This window comes from Sphaerodactylus townsendi, linkage group LG15, assembly GCF_021028975.2.
Source record: "Sphaerodactylus townsendi isolate TG3544 linkage group LG15, MPM_Stown_v2.3, whole genome shotgun sequence".
Classification (NCBI taxonomy): Eukaryota; Metazoa; Chordata; class Lepidosauria; order Squamata; family Sphaerodactylidae; genus Sphaerodactylus; species Sphaerodactylus townsendi.
Window position 1 is genome coordinate 7935029 of NC_059439.1, and position 17726 is coordinate 7952754.

The 17726-nt window shown below is 46.1% G+C and overlaps 1 protein-coding gene across 2 annotated transcripts in view; it reads left to right on the forward strand.

The window, feature by feature from the left end:
- Positions 1–15812, forward strand: part of WIPF2 (WAS/WASL interacting protein family member 2) — a 48325-nt gene extending 32513 nt beyond the window's left edge. For both annotated transcript variants that reach the window (XM_048517260.1, XM_048517261.1), the window contains 5 exons: positions 626–1294; positions 3072–3281; positions 9231–9332; positions 10129–13290; positions 13450–15812. In XM_048517260.1, coding sequence (XP_048373217.1) covers positions 626–1294; positions 3072–3281; positions 9231–9332; positions 10129–10169 — 1022 coding nt within the window. In that variant the 3' untranslated portion in view covers positions 10170–13290; positions 13450–15812. The remainder of the gene's footprint in view (positions 1–625; positions 1295–3071; positions 3282–9230; positions 9333–10128; positions 13291–13449) is intronic.
- Positions 15813–17726: the final 1914 nt, after the last annotated feature.

Consider the following 17726-nt stretch of genomic DNA (forward strand, 5'->3'; position numbering starts at 1 on the left):
TGCGCTTTCTGGGCTGTGTGGCCGTGGTCTGGTAGATCTTGTTCCTAACGTTTCACCTGCGTCTGGGGCTGGCATCTTCAGAGGTGTATCACAGAGAGAAGTCTGCTATACACTGTGTCCAGTGAGAAGGGAATGTTTAGTGGGGTATATATTGTCCTTGTCCCAGGGCGGGGAACCAATCAGTAAGTGTTACCAGTACTTAAAAACACCAGAATCAAAGGCCAAGGGCATGCTGGGTTCATGGACAATGGACTCCACCCAGACACAGGGTTTGCATTCACTAAGACTGTTGCTGCTGCAGGGAATGCAAATGTGAATCACTCCCTGGATTGAAAAACCACACCCGCATTACATTGCAGTCAACCACACCTTTGCATAGCAAGTTCCACCCAAACACTTACTAGACACAGTGTGTAACAGACTTCCCTCTGTGATACGCCTCTGAAGATGCCGGCGAAACATTAGGAACAAGATCTAGAGACCATGGCCACACAGCCCGGAAAACCTACAACAACCAGTTGAATCCGGCCTTGAAAGCCTTCGACAATCTATTGAACTATATAAAACTTCAAGGCTGACCCAGTTAACTTTGCTACCAATTAATCCTGGTGGGGTTCTTTTCCAGTTTTGGACAGCCCCTCTGCGAAACAGTCCTTACACATTCCCGGATCTAGAGCCGCTGCTCCTCGGCCCCCCGTGTCGACCGCTAGCAGTCGTCACCAGGATGACAATGATAGCAACCGGGCTTCCCCGCCAGAGCTTCCTCGTATGCAGAGACCTTCCTTGCCAGATCTCTCACGGCCGAACAGTGCTGGCGGCACCGGCATGAAACACAGTTCGTCAGCCCCGCCACCTCCGCCACCAGGACGCCGAGCCAACGCCCCCCCAGCTCCCCCTTCCATGCACAGCAGCAAAGCACCTTCCTACAATCGTGAGAAGCCATTGCCTCCAACCCCGGGACAGCGGCACCCAGGAAGCCGGGACGGACCTCCAGCTCCTCCGCCCATCAAGCCGCCCCCTTCCCCAGTGAATGTCCGGACAGGACCAAGCAGTCAGGGCCAGTCCCTGGCGCCGCCTCCTCCACCTTACCGGCAGCCCCCTTGTGTTCCCAATGGGCCCGCTAGCCCTACCAACGAATCTGCCCCCGAACTTCCGCAGAGACACAATTCCTTGCATAGGAAGACACCGGGGCCTGTGAGGGGCATGGCTCCACCCCCACCCCCTTCATCCTCCCCTTCTTTACAAAGTAGTCGACCTCCTCCTCCAGCCCGTGACCCTCCAAGCCGAGGTGCAGGTAAGAGCCTCCCCCGACCCCATCTGCTGGAGTGAAGGCCAGGATTGGGTCTTGATGGTATTAATAGGATTCTTGGTTTATAGAAAGAGGGGGCTGTGGGGCTAGATGTGCAGAAAGGTATATGTGATGCAACCCAGAAAATATGGAAATGGGTTTGTGACCCTGAATGCCAGAGAGTGACTTGGCTTCCTGTGTGGGTCCAGTCTGAGAGCCAGCGTGATGTAGTGATTAAGAGCAGGTGGATTCTAATCTGGAGAACTGGGTTTGATTCCCCACTCCTCCACCTGAGTGGCGGAGGCTTATCTGGTGAACCTACATTCCTGCTGGGTGTTCTTGGGCTAGTCACAGTTCTTCGGAACTCTCTCAGCCCCACCTACCTCACAAGGTGTCTGTTGTGGGGAGAGGAGGGGAAAGGAGCTTTGAAGGCACCTTGAGTCTCCTTACAGGAGAGAAAGGTGGGGTATAAATCCAAACTCTTCTTCTGCCAGAATGCAGCCTTCGTTAAATGCCTTGGTCTGCCATTTTGTCAAAAGCCCCTCAGTATCCACTGGAGTTAGACCTGCTGTAAGACTGGTGTTTGGTGCTGGAGCCAAGAGTGAGTTTGGAGCTAAGAAGCTTCTAATTCACAGCTTGTCTCCCAGTGTGGTGTAGTAGTTAAGAGTGCTGGACTCTGGTGAACCCGTTTTCCCCGTCCTCCACATGAAGCCTGCCGAGTGAATTTGGGCTAGTCACATTTCTCTCAGAACTCTCCCACCCGCACCTACCTCACAAGGGGTCTGTTGTGGAGTGGGGGAAGGGAAGGAGTTGGTCAGCTGCTTTCGAACTCCTTACGGTTGAGAAATACAGAGTATAAATCCAAAATCCTCTTCTTTTCTCTCCACCTCCCCACCCCCCAGTCACTAGCAGCATGGGACGAATAAACCCTAGTCTGCCTCCCAGAGTTGTGGGTATAATGGACATAATGCAGGGGTGGCCAACTGGCCATGCTGGCAGGGGCTGATTGGAATTGTAGTCCATGAACATCTGGAACACCATAGGTTGGCCACCCCTAACATAACTAATGTGGAGCACTTTTAATGTTTGGAAGGAACGATGAAAATGCTGCACAGTGGTGTTAGCTAGCAGTGTCATTCAATCCCAGTTTTTCAGAAATTCTTGGGAGGTGTTGGGTTTTGACCTCTGAGACTGTTCTGGCATTACATGTTAGTTACTGGGAACGGTGTGTGTCAGGGTTAGAATACAGTCTCACTTTGTAGAAGGGTCTTTACCGTCAGGCTGCCTGAGATGGCATCGCATGTCCTGGCTTGCTGGCACCACAGCAGAGTATCATGCTAGTCTAAGCCAAGCATGAAGGTCAGAGCAGGTGGGATAATTGGCTTACAGGTAATCTTGGCCTTTTTTTAGGTTGGTAAATTACTGTGGGGCTAAGTCTCCTCCAGGGGGCTTAGTGAATGTCTGGCTTTGCTGCCAGGTCTCTAGAATGAATGAGAACAGGTAGCAAGTTGCAATCAGAATGCAGAATGAAGCCGTCATCTGGTTGCCTGTTCTCTTCAATCATTATTTAATTCTCACATGGCAGCTGATGTCTTTCCATGCATAAAGATCATGTGCACAAATTGGCTGCTTTGCTGAGTAAAACTCTTGACTGGAATTGTGGGAGTCAAATGCAGTTGGGAAGCCAGCTGTCGCTTGGAGGGGGCCTGCCGGATCTACCTGCCTGTCCAGAGGAAGCCGCGCGGCACCTTCCAGACCTAACTCTGAAGAATTTCCCTTGCAGCCCCCCCTCCGCCACCACCCATCATCCGGAATGGCGGCAGAGATGCACCTCCACCTCCCCCGCCTTACAGAATGCACGGGTGTTCAGATCCCACGAGCCGCGGGAAACCGCCACCACCACCTACCAGAACGCCGGTCGGGCCCCCACCTCCACCACCACCCATGAGAAATGGGCACAGGGACTCCATCTCCACGGTCAGGTGTTTCTTGGGTGAGTAAAAAGAAATTGCCATTTTTCTTGTTGGAGCTTGTGTGGCATTTGGATTGCGGGGAAGGAGTGCTCTGGGTTCCAAAAGAGCAAAGCTAGACCTGAGCCCTATTAATGGATGGCCACATTCATTTGAGGTTATTAAAACCAGCCAGGAGTCAAGGTTGTGTGTGTGTTTAGGAGGAAAGAAGTTGGTGTAAACTGTATGTGCCATTAGGACCGTTCTAAAAGCTAAGGTGGTTTATTTCTTAAGTGGTTGGTATTTTTTTAAAAAGGCTCAGTAGTTTGAAATTGATTTACTAAAGCAAGCACGGCCCTACTAGATTCTAATTAGGGCATAGCTAAAACCATGAAAAATATATAGTGAAGATGGTCGAAGCTGCTATTTTCTGTCACGTGAGTGGTTACATTTCCAGTGTTTTAGTAGGCTTGCATAGTTCAGTTCATTCCAGAATGTGTAAGGCACCGTGAACCACCAGATGGAAAGGCCAGGTGTAATTTTTAAATAATGAATTTTCACCTATGAAGACAATTATTCTAAGACAAGAATCCACATTTTAATGTTGTGCTTTTGGGATTTTGTTGAAAATTCATATATCCTAGCTTAGAGATCTAAAATGTTTAGAAACTTTGATGCCACAGGAATCTTCTTTCAGAAATCCAGAAATTTTGGGGGAAATTTAAATATGTTTAGTACTTTCCTATCAAACGTATTACGCTTGTTTAACAACATAAAATGTGACATTTGTAGGAAGTATACCCTGCACTTGAAAAAGTTGGGAACTGCTGCATCCAATGCTACCATAGATCTTATTGTTTGCCAGCTGAGAGGTAGGAAAAAATAAAAGTTGAAAATAGAAAACAAATTATGTGGTGAACAAAGGAAAGTGTATTTGGAGAGAAAACATTTTTGTATGTCACAATTGGCAGGATCAGCACCGCATCTGGTTAACAAGTTAAAATTCATAGCATTTGTGATGGAACGGGCTTGCTTTGCCTGACAGACCCTATTCCGCTCTCTGCACTCTCCCAGGGGTTGCCAACTTTTCCTGGGGAGGGCTAGCTTTCTCTCTGGGTAAACCGCTGCCACCACCTGATCATTTGAGGACTGCCCGCTGGGGAAGATCAGGATTCCCCAGCTTCCTTTTCAACCATGAGGCCTCTGCCTCAGTTTCCCCCTTGGTTCCCCTCTCCCGGGTTCCACAGGGTAGATTGGAGGTCCTGGAGGAAAAACTGCTCAGCCTTTCTCTATCTCCCGTTTAACTAGCGCATCCAAGACAGTGGGGCATTCGTGGCACAGAGAACTGTCTTCCACATCTAAGATATAAAAGTATTTATTAAAAATAAAAGTCACAAGTATCTTTTATCAGAGCGCCAGATTGAGCAAGGGTTTCCAAACAAAAGAAGATATAAACGCAAATCCCCTATCTCTTAACATACCCTACCTAGGAGTTGTTGAACATAGGGTAGGCATGTAAAACTTAGAAGGTTGTCATTCTCAAACAGTTCACATTACCTGACTGAGCACATGATCCAAAAATGGCTGCGCCCTTCACAGCTCAGGCAAGAGGTCTGCTCTCCAGCAGAAGGAAAGAAGAGACTTCGCCCCTTCACTCCCAGCAATTTATCAGATCCCAGACCCCACCCTCCTTTGACCGGGTCAGGCTGGGTCAAGATATCTTTTCCCCTTAGGTCAGGTTGCACTTTCTGATGTTTCTCTGGAATTTCTAAGTCCTCCAAATCTATGATCCCTGATGGGAGGAGGGGAGGAGAAAAGAAAAAGAAAAGGGAGGGAGGGAAGGAGCCATTTCTCCACAGCATTGATAATATTGAACTTTTAACAATGTATTATAATAAAGCACATTATAGCATAGCAATTGTTCAAAAATTATTTCCATTTTAATGTTTAAATGGGAAAAATCATAATGTGATTTTTTTTCTCTACTGCACATTTTGGGTAAAGCATTGTCTTAGAAAGCATTTCACTCATTCTGAAAGAGAAGATTTTTATAGGAGTTGTTTATTAGTTCTGAAAAATTCCCAGTTCTTCTCATTGGGGGGGGGGGAGGGAGGGAGGGAGGGGGAGAGAGGGGGGGAGGGGGAGAGGGGGGGCAGTCCTTTGGGGAGAAAATAATTTTTTCCTGGAATGTTTAGATATTTTCTAGACCCTTACATCTATGTTTTAAAAAGTGTTTTTTAAATTGCACAGAATTCTCAGGTTGATAGCTACTTATTCAAACAATGAAGCACTGCATGTATGCATTTTTGTGCGTGTGAATGTACACATACCATTCTCCTCTTGAAACTTCTGGTTCCAAGGCCAATAAAGTAAATGCAATGCAAGAATAATTAGAACAGGTAAAACAAATAAACCTGAACCTATTCCAAGTGATCCAGAAGCTTTTTAAAATAGTTCTCTTGGAACAAAAGCGTTGAGTGGCAAAGGACTACAGCCATTCTGTTTCGTGATAGGAATCCATTGGAGCAGTGATGGAGAACCTTTTAGAGACCGAGTGTCCAAACTAAAACCCAAAACCCACTTATTTATCACAAAGTGCCAACACGGCAATTTAACCTGAATACTGAGGTTTTAGTTTAGAAAAAACGGTTGACTCCAAGGTGCGCGTTACTCGGGAGTAAGCTTGGTGGTAGAGGGTGTCTTTCCTTTGATGCAACCATGCAACACTTCGAATGAGTGAATCATGATCCTAGGAGGGTTTAGAAGCAAGCCCCATTGCCAGCAACTCCCAGGTAAAACAGTGCGCTTTAGTTCTTCTCATGAAAATCAGCGGGGCTTAACAGCACTTAACAGGGTTACCTACACTGCTTCCCCAAAATTAGGTCTTAGGTTTAATGCAAATAATCTCCCTGAAATAATTACACTATCACACTGGGGGCTTGGTGGGAGAAAGGGAAGGGGTACAGGGGGAGAGGGAAGTAAAACTTTCACTTCTGAAACCCAATAACCCCCCACCACAAAATAGAAGTAAAAAGGCAGTCAAGGAAGGCAAGAATGCTGTACATGGGGTGGAATAACTTCAGGAAAGTTAAATTGGTGGCGCAGCCATCTGATCTGTAGTTTTTCCTTCACATGTTATCACAGCACTTGACTTCCCACAAAAATGCAACAGGAACAGAAAAATAAAAGCAGTTCTACCAAAGACCTTGGTGTTTTGTTTTTTTTATCCTAAATGCATCTCGGTTCCTCATCCCTGGGCTTGATCTACCCAGGCGATCGGCAAAAAACTTGGGTCTGAGCATTTCCCCGGTGTTTGGAAAGGCACACGTTTTGTTTGTTCAACCTCTTGAACAGCAGCCGCCAACCTGCTCCAGCAGGTCCTGTGTGCACTCACAGCTCTGCCCTGCACTGCTTCAGCTCATCCGCCCCAATCCCTCGAGCAGGGACCAGCCTGTTCTAGCCTCCAGCAAGTCCCCCGCACTCTGCTCTTCACCTCTGTAGCATCTCTGCCTCCTCTGCCCCCCTCGGGCAGCAGCCACCCGGAGGATCAGCACCAGGCCCCCACAGGCGAGTCCTCCCTGCTCGCTGTGGTGTGTGCACATCATGCCCAGTGGCCCAGGCCAACCTAGATGTGTGGGGGCGATTTTCCACCTCCCCACATGACGAACTCTGTGTGCGCGTGCCCACAGAGAGAGCTCTGAGTGCCACCTCTGGCACCCGTGCCATAGGTTCGCCACCACTGCATTGGAGCATGTGATTGCCCAAGGCCCCTGTTTGTGAGCAAAGATGCTCTGCAAACTTCTGTTCTGACAGACGAGGGACTCAAGTCTGAATGAAGATTTAGGGGAACGAATACTGTGTGTCCAAAAGTTTGGGGCTGAAATAGAAAGTCGTGGGTCTCCAGGGCAGGCTTAGAAAGGATATGAGTCTGGAACAAATGGGAATAATCGGAGCTAGATTATTGAGGTGAGTCAGGGTTACGGGCAAGAATTCCTAGCGCTATTTCTATATATTTCAGCAAAAAATACCACACAGCTCATCAGTACTAGCACCAAATTCTTGCATCTACCCAGTAGTTGTTGAAGCAGTGGATTTACTCGGAGTAGACCACCTTGTAGAATGCAATGTAGACAAGAACTGACAGACACACAGTCACCAGTACAGTTCTATTTTATTGCTATCTACTAACAAAGTGCTTCGCCAGACCACAGGTGTTTTCAGGCACACATCACTCTGCTGTCTGTGTTAACTATATACAATTGTGGTACCAATCAGGTGCCCTCACCTTATCTGGTTTGCACACGGTACAAGCTGTGCACTCGGTACTAATCTGCACATGGCTCCTGTTTGAAGGAGGGTCCAGCTGTCATTTAGATTTTGCTCATCTAAACATTTACACATGTTCTGCAGAGAAGAGGGAGACAGAAGGGCAAGAAGTAAGCAAAAGAGGAGAAGGAAGATGGGACAACAAGAATATTTGCTGTCCTTTTCTACATGGGGGATGATTTGAGGTGGACTATTTCCAAGGGTCCTCTGACAGACATGCCAATTGTAGCTTGAGGGTGTTTCAAAGGAAACGTGCACAGGAAACCCCAAGCAGGTGATCCCGCTGCAATTCCAGGCAGTGAATCCAAGGAGGAAGTGAGTCTAGATCTGATCTGTGTGTCAGAAACCAGGGCACACAGTTAGGAGGCCAGCCAGTGTGAAAGCCCATGCGCCAATCAATGTGGGTGTTGACGGTTTAGCATTGAGAAGGAGGCTCACATAGGAACTATGTGCTTTTTCTCGACTTGACAGTCTAGAAAATCAGACACATCCCTTCCAGTTTCCCTAGAGTTTTCCTAACTTCTGTCAAGTCAGTCAGAGAAGGAGGGGGGGGGATTAGTGATGTGACAGAGGCATAGTTGGTCATCCTTCAAATGAAGGTTGGTGCAGAGAATCTGATTGGCCTGTTTACATGAGAGCTGCTGTCATATGAAGGGGGTAAAGGCAGCTGTTGGCTGGACAATAGCTTTTGTTGCTCAGTTAGTTCAGAAAGTACCATGTAGCTCTGGGGCCTCAGTCCTGCGCTGGGTGTGTTTCCCAGGTTTCCTGTAAAAGGTTCTGCATACAGTAACTCCATCCTGGATGAGCCAGCCATTACCTGAGCGGCTCACCTCAACCTTGCATTCTTTTCTCTAGCCTTCCTTCGTATTTGTGAAATCTGGGTTGCTAATTTTTACTCTGGTCCTTTTTACAATTGTATTAACTTTTATTTTTAACTCCATGCAATATTGTATTGTGTGATGTCTTTTATCTATTTTAAATCTCTGTATATTTTAAGTTTTTGTATATTATGTATTACTTTATAGCCTAGATGCCAATAAGGGCCTTGAATTGGAAATCTGGCAGTCCCTTTGGATTCTGGCAGAGGGATGCCAACAAAATGATACCAATCCTGGCAACATAGTTGCCAGCTTCCCAGTAGGTTATGCCTGGTGGGCCAAAACTGTCTACCATTCTTGAAGGTACTCAGAATAGAAAATCAGCATAGTTCAGTGTTTAAGAACAGTGGACTCTAATCTGGAGAACTGGATTTGATTCCCCACTACTCCATATCAGCAGCGAACTTTAATCTGGAGAACCGAATTTGTTTTCCCGCTCCTCCACATGAAGCTTGCTGAGTGACTTCGGGCCAATCTCAGTTCTCTCCGAACTCTGTCAGTTACACCTCCTTTACAAGTTGTGAGGAGGTTAAGGTGATTGTAAGCCACTTTGAAACTCCTTAAGGTAGAGAAAAATGGGGTATTAAAAAAACAGTTCTTCCTCCTGAGAAGGCCACCTGGTCCGTCCCCAGGAGGCAAGGCTGCTTTGCAGTTTTAACCCTCACTTCCAGACCCTGTCCCAGAGCCTTACGGGCCAGAATAGTATACAACCATCGGAAGTCTTTCAGCTGGCCAGACAGCCATTGGGTTGCCTGCCACCTTTATGAAAACTATTTTCTCTTCCTGCAGACGACTTTGAATCCAAATATTCTTTCCATCCAGTCGAAGATTTCCCAGCCCCAGAAGAGTTTAAACACTTCCAGAGGATTTATCCCAGCAAAACAAACAGAGGTGAGCCCTGATTCCGGTTTGTTGTGGTTTGTTTAGTTTGTTGGACACCAAAAGCTATCTCACTGTTTAGCACTCTGCATAAGAATTGGTGGTTGGTGGCAGGAGAGGTAATCCCACTCCCTGGTTGCTAGCCATTCGCCCTGGACACTCCTGGCCATCCAACCATTTCATTAAGTTTCCAGTCACCCTCACATGATATAAATTACATGTCGTTGTTCAGTGTTCATCGTTGGCTGTGTAACCTCTTACTCAGGTTTCCCCAGACTCAAGATATTTTTGCAGGGAAGAGAATGAAAAAACAGCATTCGGGATGCCAGAGTTGCAGGGAGAGGAATTCATAGCTATTTGCATTGGAGCAGGGGTGTCCAACTCTATTTCTTCAGATGTTCGTGGACTACAATTCCCATCAGCCCCTGCTGGCATGGCCAATTCACCATGTTTAAACACTTTAATTGGTCATTCCAGCAAGGGCTGATGGGAATTGTAGTCCATGAACATCTGAAGCGCCAGAGTTGGACACCCCTGCATTAAAAGATTTGTGGGAAGAGACTGTTTAATGCAGAAAAGCCTTGACATGGGCAGACATGCCTGAGAGGAATAGTATTCTTCAGACAACAGAAGCATTTAGATGTATTTGGGCTGTTTTCATCTATTCATATCGCATGTTCAGCATTCACTTGGTCTGCATCTGGCTATTGAGGGTTGTGGTCTGCTGTGGGGCCCTGGCCACAGTCGCTGTGGAAAATGGCTCTTTGCCCCCTACTCGTACCGTTAACAGCTGCTGTTGTCTTTTCAGCAACTCGTGGGGCCCCGCCTCTGCCTCCCATCCCCAGGTGAAAAACAGCAGCTGAGCATCGTTGCACGGTGCCAAAACAAAGGGACCTGTTTTCCGCTCCTCGGATTCTGCTCCTTGTCCCTGAGAAACCTGCATGTTCGTTTTTGTTTTCCTCCTTCTCCCAACTGTTGCAAGAACCGGACAAATCTACCATCTCTCACCTCTCTGTGCATGTCACACCCGGACTTAAATGGACGTTTTGGTACCAGCAGCGAGGTGAGAGCTCTCCTCTGCAGATCCGAGTTTGTTTCTTGCTTTTTCTGCTGCTCGTGTCATGTAGTGAAAGTTCAGCCTGATACCACTGGAGAATTAGTGCACAGGGGAGTGCGTCCCAGAAAAAGCAAGCCAAACTTGAACTGCGGTGCAGGTTGGGATGACAACTTCTATGCGGTTTTTAAAAGAATTGTTTTGTTTTTGCCTGTGGTGGGGAAAGGGAAATGGCTGTGAATGGTTGAAAGTGGAGTTCTGAGTTTTCTTTTGAAGAGGTGCAGCGTTACAAAGGGTATGAGGTGAATTTTCTAAGTGTGTTGGATGCAGACACACATACTTGTGAAACTGTATAACTTGAAAAAGAAGACAGGGGAGGAATGGCAATAGCCTGCTGCTGGAGCAGAGTCTGAGTAGGGGAGGTGCACAGTTATAGCCTTGACCAAGGCAGCGAGGGAAATCTGGGATCCACGGCACAGTTGTATTGCTGGGTTCTGCATGTCTGGGGGCCCTCCTCTTTCTGTTGAGTAACAGCTTCCCCCATTGGCTCGGTCATCCCTCTTCAAATCTCTGCAACTCCCTCACAATCCTGCAGAGCATGTGGAAGGTCAGAGTTCCACATGTGAGCACAGTAGGGTGCCTGTGGTTTAATAGCAACGTATCAAGTTTATTAATAAACACCAGGATGAGAGGCATTCTTGGATGCGGCAGAGGGGAAAGGACCGTACCGAGCTGATTACCAGAGTTGATGGTGACACACAGGTACAGATTCCGCAGTGGTGCCAAGGCCGGAGTGGGCTTTAGACCTGGAACTGCTGACGGGACATTTGTTTTGGCTGCACTGCTTCTTCCTCAGAAGATTCCCTCGTGTGATTCCCAAGAGTGGATTCATAGTCCTGGTGGGACCTTCTTGTGCGGCAGATGACTGTTGTATGGACTAGGCCTGTGTGTGTCCTTAACTCCACCCCCTGGCCCTCATCAAAATTTTGCATTCCCTTTCGTGCCAAGGGATGGTGGACCGACATGTGGTTTTGTCCACCCTGGGGAGGATTTCTTCAAGGAACTGAAAGATAGTCAAATTAAGAAGTCGTCTTCTCCTGTTTTTAGCAGCTCACCGCACTGCTCCTCCCTCGCTCCTAAAATCAGGGTTTGATTTTTAACAATTGTTTAATGTGCTTAAACATATCACATTAGCTATTGGGTCAGTTGTGTGCAGTTGACAGCACGTTGTCGATGATTCGTATACCAAGATGGGGCAGAACATGGCATGCCACTAAGTGGAGACCTGACAACCCTCCCTTGTTGTTGAAATCAGAGCGGTGTTGTGTCCCCGTTTACCTTTTTCTCAGTACCAGGGGGCAGGGGAGGGTCCAGCAGTAAGTTGTGTGCTCACTTAGCAATGCAATAATTTGCAGCACTGAAAACAAGCCTGTTTGGGACCATTCCTGTGCTCTGCTTGCCCCCCAAGTCTTTGTGCATGCAGAGCCTCCCGGGAGAATCACTCCTAGTCTCTATTCCATTACCCCATTCTAGGCTGGAGCACCATAAATCCAGCCTTGGTGCAGAAATGGAATTCTTCCCTTCCTTCCCACCACGTTCTTTTCCAACTCTCTGCAGACAGTTACGTGACACCAAACCTTGCTTGCTGTTTTTTGGGGGGTTTCTTTGCCTTACACACTATTTCCATCATGTGACTGGTACCAGATTTATGATGATGATTATTGTGTATATTTACTCTGAAATAACATGGGGGTTGGGAAAATGTATTATAATCATAAATATTGATCTATTTTGTATGTTGTAAAAAGTTTGTAATATAGGATCAAGGTGGGCTTCCTGACTGTATACTACAAACATTCTCACCTTCTGCTTATCTTTTTTTTTCCTTCCTGTGATGATGGAAATTTTGTCTGCTTTTATGTTTAACAACTGGGCATCCCCTCATGTTGAGGGCTGGTGCTTGGTTTGAGGAATTCCTTTTTTTTTTCTTCTGGAGGAAAATTAAATCTTGCCCAGCAGAGCTGCCTGGGACGAGAAGTTAAATGCAGTGTGCATTTGGGGATGGTATGTTTTTGATTAATTTTTTAAAAGAAAGGTATGCTCCCTGTGTTGTGAGCTTCCTGTAAATGATTCATTTGGGAAGTAACCATGAAGGGAGATTCCTAAACTTGAAATGGCAGTGTAATTAAAACTTAATAAAAGAGGCACGTGTGTGTGTCTTGGGTGTTCTGGGCCAAAGCACTGCTTGGCTTTCCTCTGCTTCCTCGTTTTCTGTAGGCCCATTGGGAAGTTATTGCCTGGCTGGGAAAGGCACATTCTGCCTTTCCTTGCAAACCTCGGAAGTTGGGATTTCACGTTGCAGTAGGTTGATGATCTTTTCCCTAAAAAGCCAAGGGCAGATTTATGTGCCTTTGGGGGTGGGGTGGGCCATTATCATGATTGCCCCATCACAAAGATGAAATTCTATCAACTTATGCTCCCAGCCTCTGGTCTTCAGTGGATTTTTTTAATCAAATTTGCAGGATAAGCTGCTGCCCAGCATCAGGGCTGGAAACTCTAGTCTGCCCTCTGCGATCAGCAGAATAAAAGTCTTCTTGAACTATTCCACTGCAGTGGAGAAGAGAATGCCTGTTGGAATACTACCCTATCTTTTTGAAAAAATCTTCTTGTACATACAGAACTGTTGGTGAGAAGGTTCCAATTCAGCGTTCTTTCTGACTCATTCTGTTTGGAAGCACACAGATGCATCCTAAAAGGGGAGCATTCCAGCAAAAAAACCACTTCCTGCTTTCTGCAGAATGTTTGAACCTCTTTCAGTGGAGAGGAGAAGGCTGACAATTTAGCTGACAAGGACCTGCCACTGGGAACATCCAAGGAGCGATTTCTGGGCTGCAAATTTTAAGCCTTATCTGCTTGGTTCTCTGATACCCTTGCTCTAACTCAGGGGTAGGGAACCTGCGGCTCTCCAGATGTTCAGGAACTACAATTCCCATCAGCCCCTACCAGCATGGCCAATTGGCCATGCTGACAGAGGCTGATGGGAATTGTAGTTCCTGAACATCTGGAGAGCCGCAGGTTCCCTACCCCTGCTCTAACTGATTGGGAGCCTAGACCAGCACTGAAGAGGTTTTCTAGCCTCGGGGTGTGAAAGCCTGGGCAGTGGGATATGTGCTGAGGCTGGCTGCAAGACATTTGGGATGTAAACTCTTGAATCAGTCCTCTGCATGGGTGTCACAATTCTGCCCAGGTGCAGCAATGCTTACCCTGGGAGAACACATTTGAAGTAACAAGTCTGCAGAATCCAGCTACTAGAATTGCTGGTTTAAACAATAGATATTGAGGCTTCTGACCTTTGTGGTTATAAAGATATTTTTGGAGGTCTGCAGGGCAGTGCCGACTGAAGGGGATATCTTCCTTTCTTCTCCTTAACAAAGCATGCGTCCAGTGGCACCTTAAATGAAAACTAACCTGTATTCTTCTGGCATGAGCTTTTGTGAGACACAGCTCTCTTCTGCAGATCTAGACCCCCTTGGATCTGATGAAGAGAACTCTGTCACAGAAGCTCATGCTGGAATAATAAACTGTTAGTCATTAAGGTGCCACCGGACTTCTGCTTTGCTAAAACAGACCAACGTGGCTACCCCACTGGAACTCTGCATCTTGCCATGACTTACAGAAGCAAGGACGCAGAGTACAAATGATGCAGATTTGTTGTGGGGTTTCCGGACTGTATGACTGTGTTCCAGTAGCATTTTCTCCTGATGTTTCGCCTGCATGTATAGTTGGCATCTTCTCTGATGTCGCAGATGCAGGTGAGATGTCAGGAGAAAATGCTACTGGAACAAGGCCATATAGCCCGGAAACCCCACAACCCCCCAGTGATTCCGGCCATGAAAATGTTCAACAATACAATGCAGATTTGCCCCGTAAGCAAAATTTAGGTTGCTGAAGTCAGCATTTGGGGGGATGACAGGTTATTTTGGCTCAGTTCTCATCACAGATCTGTCCAGCCCAGCTCTAAAGTCTTCCATTTTCAACCAGTGTGAGGAACTGCATCAGAACGCCAAGCTGCCGTGCATCTTGCGGGAGGGTGCGAAGGTGTCTGTGGAATAGCAAGTTGTCTCCGAGCTTTTCTCACTGTGCCTTAAGCTCCTGGCGGGCTTTCTGGTGACTGTCTCAGATTTTCGCATCTTTCTAAGCACATGTTCATTCTGCATCTTTTGTGTTAATGCTTTAAAAAAAATTACTGGAGAAACACTACTGAGAGAATTTCTGTGGTTTTGGAAACCAGATTTTGGGGTTTCTTGCACTGTTCTTGTGTTTCAAGCCTGCCCTTGAGATAGAAATTGTTCTTATGCCCTTCATCTTTTGCCTGTCTTTTGTAGGGTTTTTTTTTGGGGGGGGGGGTGTTGAGGGTCAAGATTGCAAGCGAAAAAATCCTAGCATGCTTGCTATGGGCAGGAAGGTATTCTGTGCGTTTTTAAATGTCGTTTTAATAGATTGCGTAATTTTTATAAAGTTTTGTCACCCTCCCCCATCTTGTTACATGATATATGGGGAGAATTCTCTCCCAAGAAGTAGTCTTGATTGTGACCTCTGGATAAATTCTTCACTGTTACTTCAGATCTTCAGAAAATGGTTTTGCCTTTTGAAATGATCGCAGCACTTTGTCCAAGACTCTCCGTTCTGTAAACTGAGCTACCACAGCAAGCACAGATGGTTGCCCTTAATGCTTTTAGGTGTTCTTTTATGAATGGGGTATGACTATGAGTTATATTTCAAAAACAGACACTGAACACTCATCTCTCCCTGAAGATTTTTCCAAATGGGAGCTCTGAAGAGCATCGCCAGCCAGTTTCCTCCAATGGTCATTTGCAGTATGATGTTCTGAAGATACAAATGGAAAGGGGATCTGTATGCGCATAGCTCACAAGCTTTCTGCTTATAGGGTTTTAGCGAGGAGTTGGTGACTTGCAAGACACACAGCAAGGTTTCCAGCACAGTATTAAATTCGGCCAGCTGTACGGTGTTGAGTAGAAGCTGGTGACTCCCTTGGTAATTTCTTCTCCCTTCCTCATCTCATTAAATCAAGTCCATATCCTAAAACAGAACCCCAGGTTTGTTTGTTTGAAGAAGCTGCTACTCTTCAGTGTGTTACTGTGTAGAGAAGACCGTTTTTGATGTGAGTAGGGATACTGTAGCCTGGTGGAAGCTGTGAAGAAGAAGGGTGGGCTGCAGGGGAGGGAGAAGAGGCGTCATTCTTACCGCCTTCCTGTCTGTGTTGTCTGGTGCCTCTTTTCCTCTGACTGTTTCACTAATTTGCAAGACACTATACCTGACCCACGGTAAGTGGTGCTGTCTGTACTAAAACTGTAACTGCATCTGCTCATGCAGAACCGAGTCTGTGTCCTCAATCTAATAAATTAATCAAATATCAAGCAGTGTTTGTATAATTTATTTAGTTAGTGTGTGTCTGGTAGATAGAAAACAAGCAGGGCCTAGCTTCTTGGCTTATTTATTTGCAGAACATGCAAGTGTTTGAGATGTTTTTAAAAAATTAAGAAAGGGAAAAAAATACCAGAAACACTAATTTTAAAGTTTCAAAAAAACACAAAAGGGGGGGAAAGCCATCATTAGCTTCATTGTTCTGTGACATTATAAATCAAGCCCATCTGTAAATTTATCAGCCCTTAAATCTAGTTTATACTTCTATTTTAAATCTGAGAACAACTTTCTGCATTTCCATAACTACTACTACTACTTCTTCTAGGGCTGTATTCCCCTTGAGGGGGTTAGCACTGACATTTTCTTTGCCAAGTAGCTCGATTTTGGGCATTTTGACAGCACGCATGTCTTCAGCAATGCAGTCCATCCACTGTTTCTTTGGTCTTCCACGTGGGTGGTGGCCTCCAGGGTCAAAGTTTAGGGCCATTTTTGCAACAGAAGTCTCCTCCTGGCACATAATGCACCCGTACCACCAGAGCCGTGTTTCCCTCATTTTATTTGTAATTGGCGTAATTCCAAGTCTTTGCTGTATGACTTCATTTGTAACATGATCGGTATGAGTCAGGCCAACACGTGAAGAGTGTTCACATTTCTGAGTCATTGGCCAACATTCTGTTCCATATAGGGCTACATTTCCATAACTCAGTCATTAATATTAGCTGGAAAAAGTAGAGTTGCCAGTCTCCAGAGGGTGGCTGGATATCTACTGGAATTACAACTGGTCTCCAGGTTACAGAAATTAGTTTCCCTGGAGAATATGGCAGCTTTGGAGGGTGGACTCAATGGCATCATACCCTAATTAAGTCCTTCTCCTCCCCAAACCCCACCCTTCTTAGGCTCCGCCTTCAGTTGCATATCTTTGCGCCACAAGCTCATCAGCTCCCTGAAACAGGTACACAATTTTTTTAACATAACACAATAAAGCAGTTGCCAGACTGAACGTTAACTCATGGCCTATTGATTCTAAACCGTACAAAAAATGGGTGCCAAAAAGGTTTTTTATTTTAGAACAACTCCAAAGAACATGTAACAAATTTACCTGACTTAGGTGACATCTCCAACAAACATCCTGATATCCCGGGTATATAGGAGGTAATCTATATGGTATCAAAGAACCAGCAGTATATAGTGGTAGTGGTGGGTTTTCCAGGCTGTGTGGCCATGGTCTGGTAGATCGTGTTCCTAACATTTCGCCTGCATCTGTGGCTGGCATCTTCAGAGGTGTATCACAGAGGGAAGTCTGTTATACACTGTGTCCAGTGAGAAGGGAATGTTTAGTGGGATATATATTGTCCATGTCCCAGGGTGGGGAACCAATCAGTAAGTGTTTGGGTGGAACTTGCTATGCAAAGATGTGGTTGAGTGCATTGTATTGCGGGTGGCGTTAAATGTAAATGGACTGATAACCCCACTCGCAATGCCATGCACTCAACCACATCTTTGCATAGCAAGTTACACCCAAACACTTACTGATTGGTTCCCCACCCTGGGACATGGATAATATATAAATCCTACTAAACTTTCCCTTCTCACTAGACACTGTTTGCAACAAACTTCTCTCTGTGATACACCTCTGAAGATGCCAGCCACAGATGCAGGCGAAACTTTACGAACAAGATCTACCAGACCACGGCCACGCAGCCTGGAAAACCCACCACAACCAGTTGAAGCCTTCAACAGTATAGCAGTATATAGTTTCTCTTACATCTGCTGAAATAAATGTGGGTTAGACAGGTGTTCAGAAGCATTCCCAAAGATAGTATTTCACTCCAATTTGCAGCATGTCTGCCAAGGTGTGTTGGTGCAGTTTGAGTTAATGTGTTCCTTGCAGATAGAAAAAGGGGCAA